General features: G+C 35.2%; 1 protein-coding gene across 1 annotated transcript in view; it reads left to right on the top strand.

Annotated features, from left to right (window-relative positions):
• The window catches only part of TOPAZ1 (testis and ovary specific TOPAZ 1), a gene marked incomplete at its 5' end in the record, with an annotated part of 38,608 nt that overhangs the window by 10,157 nt on the left and 11,472 nt on the right, over nucleotides 1–16,979 (top strand). The window contains 10 exons of the mRNA XM_084247788.1: nucleotides 1,379–1,464; nucleotides 2,161–2,286; nucleotides 4,081–4,144; nucleotides 6,625–6,776; nucleotides 6,958–7,050; nucleotides 8,500–8,615; nucleotides 10,342–10,408; nucleotides 11,395–11,569; nucleotides 12,252–12,352; nucleotides 14,705–14,870. Coding sequence (XP_084103914.1) covers nucleotides 1,379–1,464; nucleotides 2,161–2,286; nucleotides 4,081–4,144; nucleotides 6,625–6,776; nucleotides 6,958–7,050; nucleotides 8,500–8,615; nucleotides 10,342–10,408; nucleotides 11,395–11,569; nucleotides 12,252–12,352; nucleotides 14,705–14,870 — 1,146 coding nt within the window. The remainder of the gene's footprint in view (nucleotides 1–1,378; nucleotides 1,465–2,160; nucleotides 2,287–4,080; nucleotides 4,145–6,624; nucleotides 6,777–6,957; nucleotides 7,051–8,499; nucleotides 8,616–10,341; nucleotides 10,409–11,394; nucleotides 11,570–12,251; nucleotides 12,353–14,704; nucleotides 14,871–16,979) is intronic.

Genomic DNA, 16,979 nt, shown 5'->3' with positions numbered 1-16,979 from the left:
AACAAAAATGGTAAAGAAAATAGAGACAAGCATAGAATGTTCACATTAGAAAGTTTATGTACCTTTACTTAGTACTTAGGCAAATTTAGGGTATACCTAAAATATTCATATTTTAATTGAGTATTTTAGGATTCTAGAATTTTTTTGATCATAATGCTTTAAGCAAAATAAACTAGATTGAAGAGTGAATTTAGAAAATATACAGTGAAAGCTTCAGCGTGTTCTAAATTATATCTGGATACTGCCAAAGTAAAAAATGAAATCGTTAAAAAAAATTTTGTTTCCAACATTTTTTTTTAAACTTTTAATGTCCTAATTATTTTAGAAGATTGCCATTATTAGTCTGGTGGGAGGCATCCAAGAGGAGAAGGGAAAGGCTGAAAAGGGAGGGGAAGACAACAGTGGACTCTGACTAGAGCTTCCAGAGGGGAGTGTGATGGGGTGGGAGCACAGAAGAGAGGGCCATCCAGTGGAGGATTACTGGGGCTTTGGTGGTGCGTGTGGCAAAATAGCATACATCGGTAGGGGTGTAAACCTATACCTCAAAACACACACTGTGTTGTCAATCAACATTATGTCAGTATATATAACTTTTAAAAAAACAAGTAAAAATGGACATAAAAGGATATGATGTCTGAATATTACTCAGCTCTGGTATATTATTCAGCTCATCCTGCTTTAACAAAATACCACAGACTTGTGACTTAACAGAAATTTATTTCACACAGAAGGAGAACCATCCTCTGGTTCCCTTTCTAACTTACAGGTGCTGCCTTCTCACTAAGTCCTTACATGGCCTTCCCTTGGTTCATGTGTGTGGAGAGGAAGAGACTAAGCTCTCTGATACCTCTTCTTACAACAACACTAATTCTTTAGATCATATCAGAGCTTCACCCTTATGACTCCATTTAACCGTAATTTTATAAAAGACCCTGTTTCCAAATACAGTCACATAGTGGGTTTAGGCTCTAAGATATGACCTTGAGGGGGAAGGGAACAGTTTATTTCATGGCCCCTGGATTTGTCAGTGGTTTTCTTCCTTTAGAAGGTTTATTGGTTTTGTAATATTTATCTGTTTAATTTAGAAATAGTCATTTGAATGCAGTGTTGAGTGATGCTATGTCAGTGTTTAGAGAAAGTATCTTCAGCTTATAATAAATTTGATATTTTAAATTGAGGTCTAGAAATACTTAAGGAGCATATAAGATATAAATCTTTCCATTTCACAGGAACATACCATGACAGCACAGTCTATGAATAGAGCATGAATACTCCAAAGTGAAACTTTAAAGCAGATGGTAGTGGTCATCTGTTTCATTGTTAATAAAGGCAATGAGTTATAATTTACTGGTGTATAATGCCATTCTTAATCTTATAGATTTCAGATTTCCAGGAAAACATTCTGTTCTCAAGCTGCAAAATCCTGAAACTTGTGAAATATTTAAGAGGGAAAAAACTGTAGGGGTGAGTTTCCCATTTAAAATAAAAAAATCTTATAAAGCACATACTAGGGGTCTTCCCCTGACTATCATAATTTTTTAAGCAATTCTTGACATTACACAGATTTTGAATGGAGGTTGATGGTAAGAGGCAGCCAATGAGTAGTGATTCAGGGGATATTCACATAAAGATTGATAGCAAAAGGGGAGGAGGGGAGAAAAAAGTAGAAAATACAGGATTAATTGCTCCATGTCATGAAAGAGAAAGTTAATAATATAAAGCAGCCTATAGAAAAATTTTTTGTAAAACTCTTTGACTCTGTCACTTATATATTTCTGTTTACCAGAAAAGCTAAGGAAAATTTGGTTCTAATAAATGTATCTGCAATGCATATTATAATAGAATTAACTTTGAAAAAGTAAAGGGAGCTATATGAGAAGGAAGGAAGGAGGAATAAGCTTTTAAAAACTTGTAAAGTAAAATATAGTAGCTTTGGATATTTTACAATAATAAATTATAAATTCAGACAAATTACTCATTTTTTTCCATGCATTGTTTAGATTTTTTTTTTAAACCAAGCAGGCAATTTATCTTGATAGTATTTTGGGTATATACTATTTATGGTTGCCTCAAATGTTTACTTGATTGTAGTAAGTTTCCTCGATTTTAGTAAGTATTTTTTACAGTTAACACAGAAAGGAAATTTATTTAATTTTCTAGGTGTTCCAGAAGCCACTGGGGTTGATGATACCCCATAGATACTGCAAATTTCATTTTAATACATTACGTGGCTGTGAGCGATCACTGTGCAAGTTTGCTCATGTGCCTGAACAAGGGGATGAAAAGGTAAAATATGAATTTGAAGGGGAGATTGTTTTAATAACATATCAGTCATACATTGTAAGTTAGATTCTCATTGACTTCTAATAAAAGATGAGCTTTGCCTGGTTTTGAACTTTATACACATATAGTCGCACAATCTGTGCTTTTATTTCTGACTTGTTTTGCTCATTATTTTTGAGATCCATCTGTAGTTTTTACTTTATTGTAGACTTTACTTGCTCATTGCCATTTAATATTGAGTATTCCATTGTGTAGCTATCTCAAATAATTTATTTTGTTGATAAAATTTTATGGGCATGTGGGCGGTTTCTCAGTTCGGCAGTATTCTTTTATATCTCTTTTGGTTAATACATACACATTCTGGTGGATATACTTAAAACTGGAATTAATGGGTCATAGGATCTACATGTTTAACTTTAGCAGATATTGCCAGATTTCTTTTTTTTTTTTAAGATTTATTTATTCATTTATACATGCACTGGGTACAGTCAGAAGCGCGGGAGGGAGAGAATTCACCAGAGTCAGAGCGGGGAGCAGAGCAGGCAGAAGGACCGAAGTACACTGCTGAGGGGAGCAGCGGGCGGCAGGAGAGGTCCGCGCACCATGTGGGACCCTCCTCCGGTGGCCGGGGAGCAGCCGGGGATCCAACCGGCGCCGCAGAGGCCGCGGCCAGCTTCGCAACCCAACGCTCAACCGCTGCGCCATCCGGGAGGCCCATATTGCCAGATTTCTAAAGTGGTTTACCACATCACACTTTTCACCAGAAATATCAGAATTCTGGTTGCTTCTTTTCCTCCCCAGCTCTTAGTACTATTATCAGCCTTTTAATTTGTAGATGGGGAGTGATGCCTTCCTTGATGATTGATGAGTTCAGCTTCTTTAAAAATATTTTTGGACATTTGGATATCCTCTTATTGAAAATATCTAAATATTTTACCTATATTATATGGGATTATCTTTTTTGTCCATATATTATGCATAAAAGTTCCTTTTTAGATATATATAAAATAAGTATATGTATATATTGCAAGTACCTTATACTATTTTAAAAGTTGCTTTTTCTGCCTTTTGTATTTAGTAAATAATTTTTATCTGGTCCAATTTTATCCAGTTTTTTCTTGCATGATGTTAATTTTTTGTACCTGTTAAGGAAATCTTTGTCAAAACCATGGCATTTTGTTTTTCCTTTAAAAGTTTTACCTTTGGCTGGCATGGGGGGGAGGCAGGAAAAAAAAAAATTTACCTTTGGGCTTTAGAACTGTAACTCATCCTGAATTGATTTTTGTTTTATGATGTAAGAAAGTCAAGGTACATATTTTTTCTTAACACCGTTCACTAAAAAAAAAAAATCCTTATTATACTACATTGTCACCGTGTCATCAGTTAGCTTGTTGTATGTGAATGAGTCTATTTCTAGACTGTTTTAATCCATTGGTCACTGTATTTATCCTTATACCAGGACATGGTTATTTTTAAATGACCTAAATAAGGTCTATTTATTATATAATTATTATTATATAATAAAAATATTATTTATTATCATAATATCCAACAATTTCCTCCCTTCCCAGATGTTAATCTTGACTGTTTTGTTGACTATTTCTTTGACAGAATTTGTCTAAATAAGGTTTTATAATGAATTCAGTATGCTTTTTACATACTAACCTAGTATCAACTTTATTCCATTGCTTTATAAGTTTACTTGAAAAAATAGAATAAGCAAAAATATGGGATTGAAATTTGTGTGGTTTGAATTAAACATAAAAAGGTAATTTTATATTTTCATGATCTTTGCAGGTTTGCATGGATGTGCTTAAGAAATATATAGGTATGAATGAACTGTGTTTGCTACAGCGTGCAGGTATGAGTCAATGGAGTGATTATTATAAATTGTTTCAAACAATGAGTTATTGGGTCTTATAGTTTGACAGTAAATTCAGTATTTTTAATATCATGGCTCTGTTGGTTTAGAAAGGATTAAATATACATGTGGCATTTTGGTTAATAAAAAAATTTAATCCATCTAACACTATTAATTTCCTTACATACTAATAGTTCCATGACTCAGAAATTTTATTGTAGTTGTTAGGAAATGATATTAATTGGCTTAAAATCTTTCTGAAGGAGTCATTCAGAAACTTCCTTATTTTATCCTTTTTTTTTACATTTATCCCTTCTGCTTGATGTACCATCCATACTGTTATCTAAAAATCCCTGGCAACAGCTTATAAGAATTAAAAAAAAAAGTCATAAACAAACAAAAAATAACAAAAACAGCAAGTCCTAGGGAAGAATGAGACTCTGAGCTCCAGAGTTACCACATTATTAGATTCAAATGCCAGTTTCAACGAAAAGTCACAAGGTATACATAGAAACAGGTAAAGTATGGCCCTTTGTAAAAGTCGGTCAACAGAAACTGCCCTGTAAAAGACCTGCTAGCATATGTTTTAGACAGTGACTTTAAAACAATTTCCTTTTTTAAATTTTGTGTTGAGGTAGAGTTAGTTTTTGAATTTGGCTTTGTTTGACAGTGGTTTCTCTATATTCCACATATAAGTGACAACATCTGGTATTTATCTTTCTCCTTCTGACTTATTTTACTTGGTATAATCCCTTCCAGCTTCATCTGTGACGGCACAAATGGCATGAATTTATGATTGCTGAGTAGTATTCCATTGTGTATATATATACCACATCTTCTTGATTCACTTACCTAGTTTTAGGCAATAGGCTATAAAACAACTATCTTAAAGATGCTTAAAAGAATGAGGTAAGGGCCTCCCCGGTGGCGCAGCGGTTGAGCGCTGGGTTGCGAAGCTGCCCGCGTCCTCTGCAGCACCGGTTCGATCCCTGGCTGCTCCCTGGCCACTGGAAGAGGGTCTCACAGGGCGCGCAGACCTCTCCTGCTGCCAGCTGCTCCCCTCAGCAGTGTACTTCGGTCCTTCTGCCTGCTCTGCTCCCCGCTCTGACTCTGGTGAATTCTCTCACCCTCCCGCGCTTCTGACTATACCCAGTGCTTGTATAAATAAATAAATCTTTAAGTTGCTTCTTATATAGGCAACTATATAGGTACTGCAAAGTGAATTAACAGGAAGAATTTAAGTGCTCAGTAACTATAAATGTATTCTAAAAAGAAGCTTTAGATGAAGCTGAATATTGCACTATAGTATTAAAGTTGTTCGAGGTTATTTTAACTTCAACATTAATTTTTTTTCTATTAACTATTGAAGTTTATCAGTATCTGTTGATTTTCCCAAGGTACACCAAGTATTACATATGGTATTTGTGGTAGAAATATGCAACATAAAACCCAAAGTAATTTTTTTTAAGATTTATTTATTTATTTATACAAGCACTGGGTACAGTCAGAAGCGGGGAGGGTGAGAGAATACACCAGAGCCAGAGTGGGGAACAGAGCAGGCAGAAGGACTGAAGTACACTGTTGAGGGGAGCAGCGGGCGGCGGGAGAGGTCTGCGCGCCATGTGGGACCCTCCTCTGGTGGCCGGGGAGCAACCGGAGATTGAACCGGCGCTGCAGAAGCTGCGGGCAGCTTCGCAACCCAGCACTCAACCGCTGCACCACCAGGGAGGTCCCCAAAGTAATTTTTACTAAGTTAATTTCACCTAAAGTGTACAGATACTGACATGGGGAAAATAATGAAGTGATTCTAATAAAATAGTCTTTGTAAAGTTAATAGGGGGTGGGAATTGGAAATAGTTGTAGTGTTGAAGCGAATACAGATTAAGGATTTGAATCAACATTAAGAGACCACTTTTTCAAAAGAAATTAACCCTACAATTTTGGTAGAATGTTTATAATCATAAACTAGAATAAAAAATTTCCCCAGGGTATCATGTTGGTGGTGTTTAAACAAGAAGAGGTAGGTGTCAAGGTAGGTGTCAAACTAGTCTGCATCCATTCCCAAATTATACTATTTCTCACACTTGACCAAGCCCACTGTTTGAAGACTCCCTGGAGTTCATATTGACTCTCTAAGACCCCTGGATTTTTGTAGCATTTTAGACCTATTTTTTGTGGATATTACATGAACTGACTCCCTGTCAAGTGCCTTCGTGCCTGATTGACTTCAGCTGTTACTGCCATTAACTTTTGCTTTAATTTCTTTTCATTAAATATTTCTAATAGTGGAAACGTGCCTTGCAAGAAAATTAATTTTTACTGCTTAATCTTTTTTTTATGAAGCTTATTACTGTTCTAGCTTTACAACACTACTACTATAATCTTATTCTATCAATACTCTATAGAAAAATTGTCTAACTTAAGAAAGGTGGTTATCTTAAAAACAACAAATGACTTTAATATATTTTTTTCATTTTCAGTAAATATGTTTATGGATTATTACAGAAAATTTCCTCCAGGTATGCACTTTGATATCCAAGTGCTCAATGACTTTCTAAGTTGTTTACTCAAACATTGTTTATTGAAAGAAGTATTTCAGGTAGTGAACCTCAGCATAATGGTTAAAACACTGGTAAGTCACATGAAAAATCTTTTCTATTTACTTTTTTATTACATTTCTTGTTTGTATAATTTAACCATCAAATTTCCGTGTTCCTATAGAACTCTTGTGTTTTTAGCATAAAAGAATTTGAAAACTTAAGGTGTACTGAAAGAAGACATGAAAATGAGTGTAACTTTTTTGTTTTATTCAGCCTGCTATGAAAATATTAATAAAAATATTTGAGCATGTGACAACTATGAAATTAAGGAATGCTGTACCTGCTTTAATTGATATCTTTTGCAAGGTATGAATTTATCTTTTATTTCTTATGGTGAATAAGAAATAATGATTCTACTTATACTAAAAAAAACTTCCTTTTATTCATATTCTTGATGCCAAAGAAGTCTATTTTCAGAGATATTCTATTCTCCTGAAGTGGGATTTAAAACAGACTCCACTGACTGTCCGACCTTTCCCTATTAGTTCTAAGCACTCCATGTAACTGCTTTCTGACTTGTGAACTATCCTCACCTTTACCTCTTAAGGATGATTGAAGAATATTCTCTTTTTCAAAAATATTTTAGGTGATTTATAATAAAATAAAAATAAATATATAAATCAGGGTATAAATAGAAAATCATGATCAAAACAAGGTAGGTAGAACCATGGTCACTAAGAATTACTTTTATAGGGCCTTCCCTGGTGGTGCAGGCGGTTGAGCGCAGCGCTGTGAGGTGTCCGCGGCCTCTGCAGCACTGGTTCGATCCCGGCAGGCCAGCAAGGGCCCCACATGGTGCGGCAGACCTCTCCTGTCATGCCCGCTGCTCCCCTCAGTAGCGTATTTCGTCTGTCTGTTCTGTTCCCTACTCTGACTCTGGTGAATCCTCTCATTCTCCCGCGCATCTGGCCTGTACTCCGGTTCTTGTATAAATAAATAAATAAATCTTTTAAAAAAAAGAAGAATTACTTTTATATTCGCCACTAAGCAAAAAGAAAAACAAAAATTTTTATAACTATTAAATATATTAAAATTGTTACTTTTGTTGGCTCTTCTGGATATTTGGTTCTACTCAGCCATCATTTAAAATAGACCTAATTATGGGGAAAAAACATTTTCCTTGGAAGTAGTGGAACCATTGCAGCAAATTAACAGATACTTTGGTGAATGCCTGTAGTTCCACATTATAAAACCTGACAGAATTACTTGCCTGGAATTTTTTGAATCAGAAATTAACATCTGTAGTAGTAGAAAACCTCAGTTTCTTTTTGGGAAGTTTACAGTCAGGCAGAAAGTATAGACACCAGTGTTGTACTGCATGATGAATGAGCACCAAGTAAGAGATGCAAGTTACTGAGTTAACTTGGAGAACAGGAAGAATATTCAAGTTTTGAATTCAAAATTACTGTTTTCATTTTTGCTTTAAATTCTTGAAATAGGGTATCTTATTATGGTGCTCAAATACTTGAAGATTTATGCTTCAAATTTTGAAATGAATTTTAATTTTGTTTTTCTCCATGTTTCCCTTCTTTTTTTATCAGTCTTAATTGTTTCACATATATTGATTTTTCAACTTATTCATATTTTTGGGCCTTCCCTGGTGGTGCAGCAGATGAGCACTGGGCTGCGAGGCTGCCGGCAGCCTCTGCAGTGCCAGTTTGTTCCCCCACCGCTGGCGAGGGTACCACAAAAAAAATAAAAAATTCAACTTCTTCGTATTTTTATAAGAATGACCTTTTTTCCCCTCTTCTACAGATGGCTGAAGCTGGGATGGTGCTTGATCCAGAACACTTTAACTATATTGTTAAGCTATTACACCAAGTACAGGCTTCTAAACAAGAAATAACTGCAGTTCTGGAAATGAAATCCAGGTAAGAGTAATCATTATAATTAAGGTTAAAATGTATTTTTAACATTTTTGTGGGGTTTAATAGGATGAAGGCAAAGTACTTACCCTGTTCGTATGTCCAAGCATCTTAGATAGTTGCTGACCATAAGCTCTTCTTCCATCTCTTGGCTGGTCCTGGTAACACTGTCACTTGTCAAGGTACCTCTGGCCGATCCTCCTGACCATCCTCATCAACTCCTTCTCAGCACCTCATTTACATCTAGTGTCAAAGGCATCTCTCACCCTGTTTCACAACTTTCTTAATTCTTCCTTTGTCCTTTTATGTATATACAAATTAATTCTTATTCTTCTTTCACTCAATTCTTGTCATGTTAACTAAAATTTTTTCCCTTTGAGTTCTGCAAGATTTTTTCCCCTGTTTTTCTTTTATTGAAGTAACATTGCATTATAACATCATGTGAGTTTCTCGTCTGCATCACAGAGAAGCAACACGTATATATACTACATTTTTTCACTCAGTTTCTCTGTTCCCACCAAAGATCTTTCTTTTTTTTTTTTTTTAATAGAGGCATTTTTTTTTTTTTATTATATATTTGTTTGTTTGTTTTGCTTATACATGCACTGGGTACAGTCAGAAGCGCGGGAGGGTGAGAGAATTCACCAGAGCCAGAGTGGGGAGCAGAGCAGGCAGAGGGCCTGAAGTACACTGCTGAGGGGAGCAGCGGGCGGCAGGAGAGGTCTGCGCACCATGTGGGATCCTCCTCCGGTGGCCGGGGAGCAGCCGGGGATCGAACCGGTGCCGCAGAGGCCGCAGGCAGCTTCGCAACCCAGCGCTCAACCGCTGCGCCACCGGGGAGGCCCCCAAATATCTTTCTTTTTAATGTATGACAGTTTTAAGAGTAATACCATCATTTACCTGTAGTGAGGGGAAAAAAAGCCATGGTGTTTAACAAAAATTTTTATTAAATTATTACATAAAGTGTAGTCTTAGTGGTAGTGTCTTTTTATCAGTGTTAGATCCCTCTGGTAGTGTCCTTTTTCAGTTCTTCCCAGAGGATTTGTTTTCATTTGCTTGCTTTGTTTTCATTTGGTTAGTTTTTTCTTGCCAGAATCTTTGTGGAGCAGAGAGGGTGCAGTGGGAGCAGTAGAGAGCAAGGGCTGGGTATTAATGTTTTTCCTCTTTTCATTTACAATTATTTTGAAGTTTTAGCATTCTCTGTCTTCAAGTTAGGCTGAAAATGTGGTTTCATGTAGAATTTGCTGCTTCTTGTTGCCTATGGCTTGGGAGGAAATAGTGTAAGGTAGGTATCTATGCAGTTGCTATTTTTTTCAGCTCTAAAGAATTTGGGGGGGGGCTCTCTGGTGGCACAGGTGGTTAAGACACAGCCTATGAGGCTGTCCACAGCCACTGCAGCACAAGTTTGATCCCTGGCCAGGTAGCTACCCACATGGCCCAGCAGACCTCTCCTGACTCGCCCGCTGCTCCCCTCAGCAGTGTATTTCACTCAGTCTGCCTGTTCTTTTCTCCACTCTGTCTCTGGTGAATCCTGTCACCTCCACACCTCTGGCCTGTACCCCAGTTTTTGTATGCATAAATAAATAAATCTTAAAAAAAAAGGAATTTTTTTAGTGTATTATTGAACTCAGTTTCCTCCAAACTCTTAGAGAACAAATGTAGAATAAGCGAACTAGGAGTAATAGTCACTTTTGGAGGAGTGAACATAATTAATCCTTTTCTATTGTTCAAGGTTACGGATGAGGCAATTTAAAAAGAACTGGAAGTGTGATTTAGAATCAGCCTTGAATGAAATAGAGGTATGAGACTTTTTTAAAGTAGGTTACCGGGATTTCTGAAAAACAACAACAAAAAAACTTTAATGGTAACCTTCTTTTAGGAACAGTTTTAGAAATATGGTGGTTATACAAAGAGAATACTCAATGAGGAAATAAAATTTAATTTTTGTACAATATCTTGAAATGCAAAATAATGTCTAAAGTTGTAAACTAGTCTAAAAATAATCCTAGAAATAATTAAGTTTCAAAATTAACACATTAAGGTATAATAATCTAAAGCTTCATCTTGTCATGATCCATGGATGGCTGTGGTACATGAAATGAGTGGAGAAAGCCAAGATTGCTGTGGGCTCTCCAAGTATTTAGAGTATAAGAAATAGAGGATTTCCTGGATGATTTTCTTTTTTAATTTAAGATCATTTTTGTACTCATCTGGTAATTGGTGGTCTCTTCCTTAAATAGTATTTATATACTTGAAACAATTTTTTGTTGGTGTGGAAAACTATCTCCTACCTTGCAAATAGAAAATAAGAAGATAAAAGTTTGCTGAGATTTACATTGTAGCCCCTTTTGTATAAGAAGTGTAAAGCCCAAAATGATATGCAGGCCTTAAATCATAAATAGCCAAATAATAGTTAAATGTAGTCTCTAAAAGCAGTAAAATAATGCATTGCTGTAGGGATTGTTGAAGTCATGCTGTTAATTGTGATGGTAGTCTGTTTCTACCATCTAGTTCAGGTTTGGGATAACATCATTAAGTATATTAGGAACATGATAGTTAAAACAAATGTACTTTGCCATCTGGAGCTTATAAAGGCATTGCCAAAATCAAAAAAGCAAATTATAAGATAGCATGTTATTAATATTATAATGCTTGTTGGTAAGTTTATAAAGATTGCAGAATTTATGTCATTTATGTTTGTATATCTAATACCTACATGTACCTATCCTATAATATTGCATTAATGAATTTCCTTTCTTTATTTCATTTTTAATAATTCTGATAGCATTGTAAAGAGAAAGGTGACTGGACCAAATTGGGAAATTTATACATTAACGTAAAAATGAGCTGTGAAAAATTTGCAGATTTCCAGAGATTTTGTACTTGTGTTGCTGAAACACTAACAAAAGACTATAAAGAAGAGAGACCGGGTGTTCCATTTTGCGAATTTGCTGAAATAGGTAAAATGTCACTGTTTTGATCTGAATATTGTCTGTTAGGGTAGTATGGTATTCTTAAATAGGAAAAGTTCTTAATAGTTTCCATGTTGGGGATGAGTTAATTTTGGAGTTTTCAGATACTTCTCTATAATATTTTCCATCTATTTATTGTAAAGTTAGGTTATAATGATGTAAGGTCAAGAATTAGTGCTATAATATTACATTTTTCATGTTCTTATTTTTCTTCTCATTCTGATCGGTAAAACTATTACTAGCAAATTACACTGAAGTGCCTGAATTTTTGAATAGTTGTTACTATCTTCACTATTACAAGTCAACAAAATTCAAGTACATTTAGACTTTGGGGGGGGGGGAATGATGAGCTATTCAGTGCTATATCCTCTATCAGGAATCAGCAAACTTATTCTTTAAAAAAACAGATAGTAAGTATTTTAGGTTTTGCATATACTACATATGATTCATGTCACATAGTTTTCTTTGCAAACAGTACTTTAAAAATAGAAAAACTATTCTTAACTCACAGGCTACATAAAAACAAGCCACTGGTCAGATTTGAAGTGTGGGTTCTAGTTTGCCAGCACCTGGTCTTTGTCGTAGTATCAGTGATTCCATATTAATTTATCTTTTCCACCATTTTAAGTGACTATTTCACTTTTTTCCGATATGCCTATTTGTATTTCAGTTAGCAAAGATCCACAAAATCAAGAAGCAGATAAAACACTGCTGGGAAGAATTGGAATCAGTGCTATGTACTTCTACCACAAGCTGTTGCAGTGGTCCAAGGTATTTTATTACATTTTTGTTTTGACCTGGTATAGAATACTAGTTTTCAATGACATAGTATAGGTTAACCCTGCTTATTAGCGCTATAATAATCATTACATGTGACAAAATAAGCCCCAGACTAGTAAGTAAATTATCAGGTGATCTAATAAGCAAATGTGGAAAAGGAGATAGCATGAGACTGACTTCTATGGTGAAGTTTGGTATAGGAAACACTTAGGAAGCTATGCTAAATGTTATATTTATTTGAAGAACTTGAAGATCATAATTCATTTTGTTGGCTCCTAAGTATCAATGGCATTGTAATTTTGAAAGAGTTCAAGACTCCTTTCTTCAGATGAACCCAGAATACTCACAGCTAACAGAACTCCTCAAAATCAAGCCCCTAGAATGTTCCTGAACATGACATATATGACATATATCTTGATATTTATCATGTAAAGGATGTTTACTGTTGAAATTTAGTTCACCATAGTAATAGTCTAGTGATTTTAGATTGTGTTGTACTATCATTCTTTAGGTTTTCCTGAGGTGGCAGGTGAGATTATAAATTCAGTAAAGTTACTTAGAGGAGAGGAAAATCCAAAATATGGGAGAAATGCTGAGGGATGGAGTAATCTAGAGACTGCAGCAGTTGAGACTATAATCGCTGTTGAATCAGCTATAAAAACAAATCTTCGTTACTTTCATGTTCACTAGCATTTAAGTACTAGAACACTCATATATATATATATAGTCAGTTCATGAATTCTTTTTTTTTTTAATAGAGGCATGTTTTTATTTATTTGTTTGTTTGTTTTATATACATGCACTGGGTACAGTCAGAAGCGCGGGAGGGTGAGAGAATTCACCAGAGCCAGAGCGGGGAGCAGAGCAGGCAGAAGGACCGAAGTACACTGTGAGGGGAGCAGCAGGCGGCAGGAGAGGTCTCCGCGCCATGTGGGACCCTCCTCTGGTGGTCGGGGAGCAGCCAGGGATCGAACCGGCGCTGCAGAGGCTGCGGGCAGCTTCACAACCCAGCACTCAACTGCTGCGCCACCGGGGAGGCCCAGTTCATGAATTCTTAAACATTAATTACATTTAATGTTTTTAATTTAAAAAATAATTATTGTACAGAAGGTCTCCAGTCTCCAAGATCTCCAAGAGCAAAAAATTTGCACTTACTGTATTGTAGGCCTGGGATAGGCAAAATGTACCTTGTCCATGCTCCCACACTTAGTTTAAGGTTGGTTATAGTATTAATTTCTTAGATATTTAATGCTTGATATATTGAGGACTGTCAAACAAGAAGACCATTTTTGAAATCTCAAGACTGATTTTGCTGAAATATTAGAGTATATTTTCATTTTATTTCATTATTGTTATTTTTTAGGAACTAGTAAATGTGTGCCTGTATTTTAATTAAAGTTTTTCACTATTCTATATAATAATTTATTATATTAGTATAAATTTTTAATGAAAAATATCCCTTTTTAAACACAAAAGTAAAATCATTGATATTAAAGGTATCTCCTGAAAAATACTCTCATTTATATAATAGCATATTTGAAGATACCTTGATATCATAATATGCATCTGACTCAAAATAGTATAGAATATATATAAAAGTATAGTCTGCAAATTAAGTATCACATCTGGCACACAGCATATTTTGTATAGTTCTTGACTAAAAATGTTTTTTATATTTTTTAAAGAGTTAAGATATTTAAAAACAATAACAACCAAAAAAACCAAAAACAAAACAGTGCACTGAACTTATGTTACCTGTAAAGTTTAAAGTATTTACTATCTCATAGTTTATACAGAAAGTTTCTTGACCCCTGGTAAAAATAATAGTAATAATAATAATAATAATAATAATAATAATAATAATATAGGTCCAATTTCTGAGATTTATGTTAGAGACAATCTTCATGTAGAATAGGTGAAATAATTAGTCTATTGATTCAAAAAATAATCTTCAGTCAACAATTTTATCCTTTCTCCCCCAACTATCATTTTCATCATTTGATCACAAGTTATCTTCATTTTCACTGTCTTCCCACTGCTGGATTTCAGGGTGATCAACAGAAATAGAGTAAAGCCTTATAAACAGCAGTTTTCCACACTAAGATGTGAAATCCTTTTGCCAAATGAAATCTTTAGTGGGAGACAGTGTATAAACCAGATGAAAGGAGAAATGCTGGAAGGGAACCGAATGGTGGGGGTTAGTTAATATGAGGCAAATCCCTTCTTGCTCCCCTTCTGCTTCCCTTTGTGGCCTAAGGAGAGTCTTAGAGCAGTTTTAACTGATGACCTCTGTAATACCCTAAATAATTAATACTCAATTAGTGTTCTTTGTTTTCACTCTAGGGAAGGAAGGTCTTAGATAAACTATATGAATTGAAAATACATTTCACAAGTTTAAAAGGACTCACAGGGCCGGAGAAGGTAGCACCAAGATGTCAAATTGTGAATATCGCAGCAGAAATTTTTCTAAAAAGTGGGAGTCTAGATGGTGCCATTTGGGTACTAAGGGGTAAGTTCTGATATATGCAAGCATGAAATAATTTGTTACAAATTCTTGTCTATGTGATTATCTTAATTTTGGTGTTGAATTAGGGGTGATAATTTGTTCTAAACACTGGTGACCATGTGGGTTGAAAGGTAGTGGTTGTATAAAGTGAAAGGAGGAGGTTAACCTAGCTTTAAAGAAGAAATTGTACAACTTGTGTGGAAAAACTAGTTCTTAGTTTGGCCTAGTGTGATACTAAATACTTTACCAGGGTTATCTCAATTAACCTTCATAGCAATCTTATGTTTGGAATTAATTACAATCCCCATTTTATAAATAAGAATATGTTGTCAGAAACATTAAGAAACTTGCCAAAATTATGTTAACAAGGAGTGGAGGTCAGATTCCAACCCTGCTGGGCAACTTCAGAATCCAGGCACAGAAATCCTAACTGCAGTCTGCATAGAGTCTATCTTTGAATGTATAGGCAAATACAACTTCCAACCAAGATAAGTAGAGCTTACTTTCCCTAATAAGTCAATCCTTCTAACAGAAAGTACAATAACAATTTAACCAGCAGAAGCAACTGAGGTTAGTTTGATATGAGGTAAATATAAATTTAGAGAACACGGTAGTAGCACAGCATTTTATCTAATGACAGATCTGGCTACAAGGACCATGGAGCAGATTTTGCTTAATAAAATAGGATACAAATGAAGAAACTGGAAAAATACTACAGTTTAGGTAGAAGATGGAATATATGCACAAATAAAACAAGTATTACAGATGACCTTTATGCTAGCACACAGATACTTATATTATACATATACATGTCTGTGTGTGAATATATACATATTAAATGCCATGTATTTGTTCAGTACTGAGAGTTTATGGAATACAGAGTTTGTGAGTGGTCTTCAAGATTAAAAACTTGTAGGGAGGGCCTCCCTGGTGGCACAATGGGTTAAGATGCAACCTATGAAGCTGTCCGCAATCAGGGCAGTATGAGTTTGATCCCGCAGCTGGCCAGGGAACAATCCGCATGGCTCAGCAGACCTCTCCTGACTCGCCTACTGCTCCCCTCAGCAGTGTTTTTCACTCAGTCTGCCTGTTCTGTTCCCCACTCTGTCTCTGGTGAATCCTCTCACCCCCACACCTCTGGCCTGTACCCCAGTTTTTGTATGCATAAATAAATAAATCTTAAAAAAAAACTTGTAGGGAAAGGTTTTCTTTAATTTAACACATATAACCAGTAAGGGTCCCGAAAGGGAAAGGTAACCAAGATATAAAAAAGGGAATTAGCAAAATGTCATCCAGAGTTCACAAACTCTGTGAGAAAGAGATATAACAAGAAATGGAAAAAGTAATAAGTTGGTAAAAATGAGTTTGGATGATCTTGTGATAGGAACTTCTGCCTAAAAGTTTCTGGCAAAATTATTTCTCAAACTGGAGACTGGGGGAAGAGTTTATGGGAAAGACGGAGTAGCTTATGGAGATTTAAAATTTTTACAATTTGCTGTGTGAATTTAGACAAAAAATAAAAATTCAGTTTGTATACATACAGGATTCTCTTTTCCACTGACTGTTTCAATTGCAAATCATTTTCATAACAAAATTTTCTCTCTTCAAAAGAAGGACACACAGAAGAGAAGTTTGCTAGATTCTGTGCCCACAGAATTTTTTTGTTCTTAAAAGATTTCTATAGTTAACAGGCCACTCTCAAGAAAGGAAATATAAATAATTTAATCTCACTTGTAATAAGTGAGAGTAACTCATTGTAATAAGAGAAATGTCCATTAAAATTACAAAACAGCTATCTGACTAACAGTTGGGTGACTGACTTTCACAACGATATAGAGAAAAGGGCATTCATATACAGTGTCCTCAAGGATGGTTTGGCAAAATATCTGTTAAAATATAGTAATGCTTATTTCCTTTAATCTATTAACTACATTTCTAGAAATGTACTCTACACAGACATTTATATTTGTATACAAGTGTTTGTACTATAAGTTATCTGGATTTTTTTTTTAATTCAACAGTGGTAACAAAGGATTCCAGTTAACTTAAAATGTCCATTAAGGGAGTATCAGTTAATTAAACTGTGCTATAGCCATATGATGGAGTAGATAA

Source organism: Talpa europaea (genome assembly GCF_964194135.1).
Source record: "Talpa europaea genome assembly, chromosome: 11".
Taxonomy (NCBI): Eukaryota; Metazoa; Chordata; class Mammalia; order Eulipotyphla; family Talpidae; genus Talpa; species Talpa europaea.
Note: the sequence above shows the minus strand (reverse complement) of the source record. Positions and strands in the feature narration are given on the sequence as shown.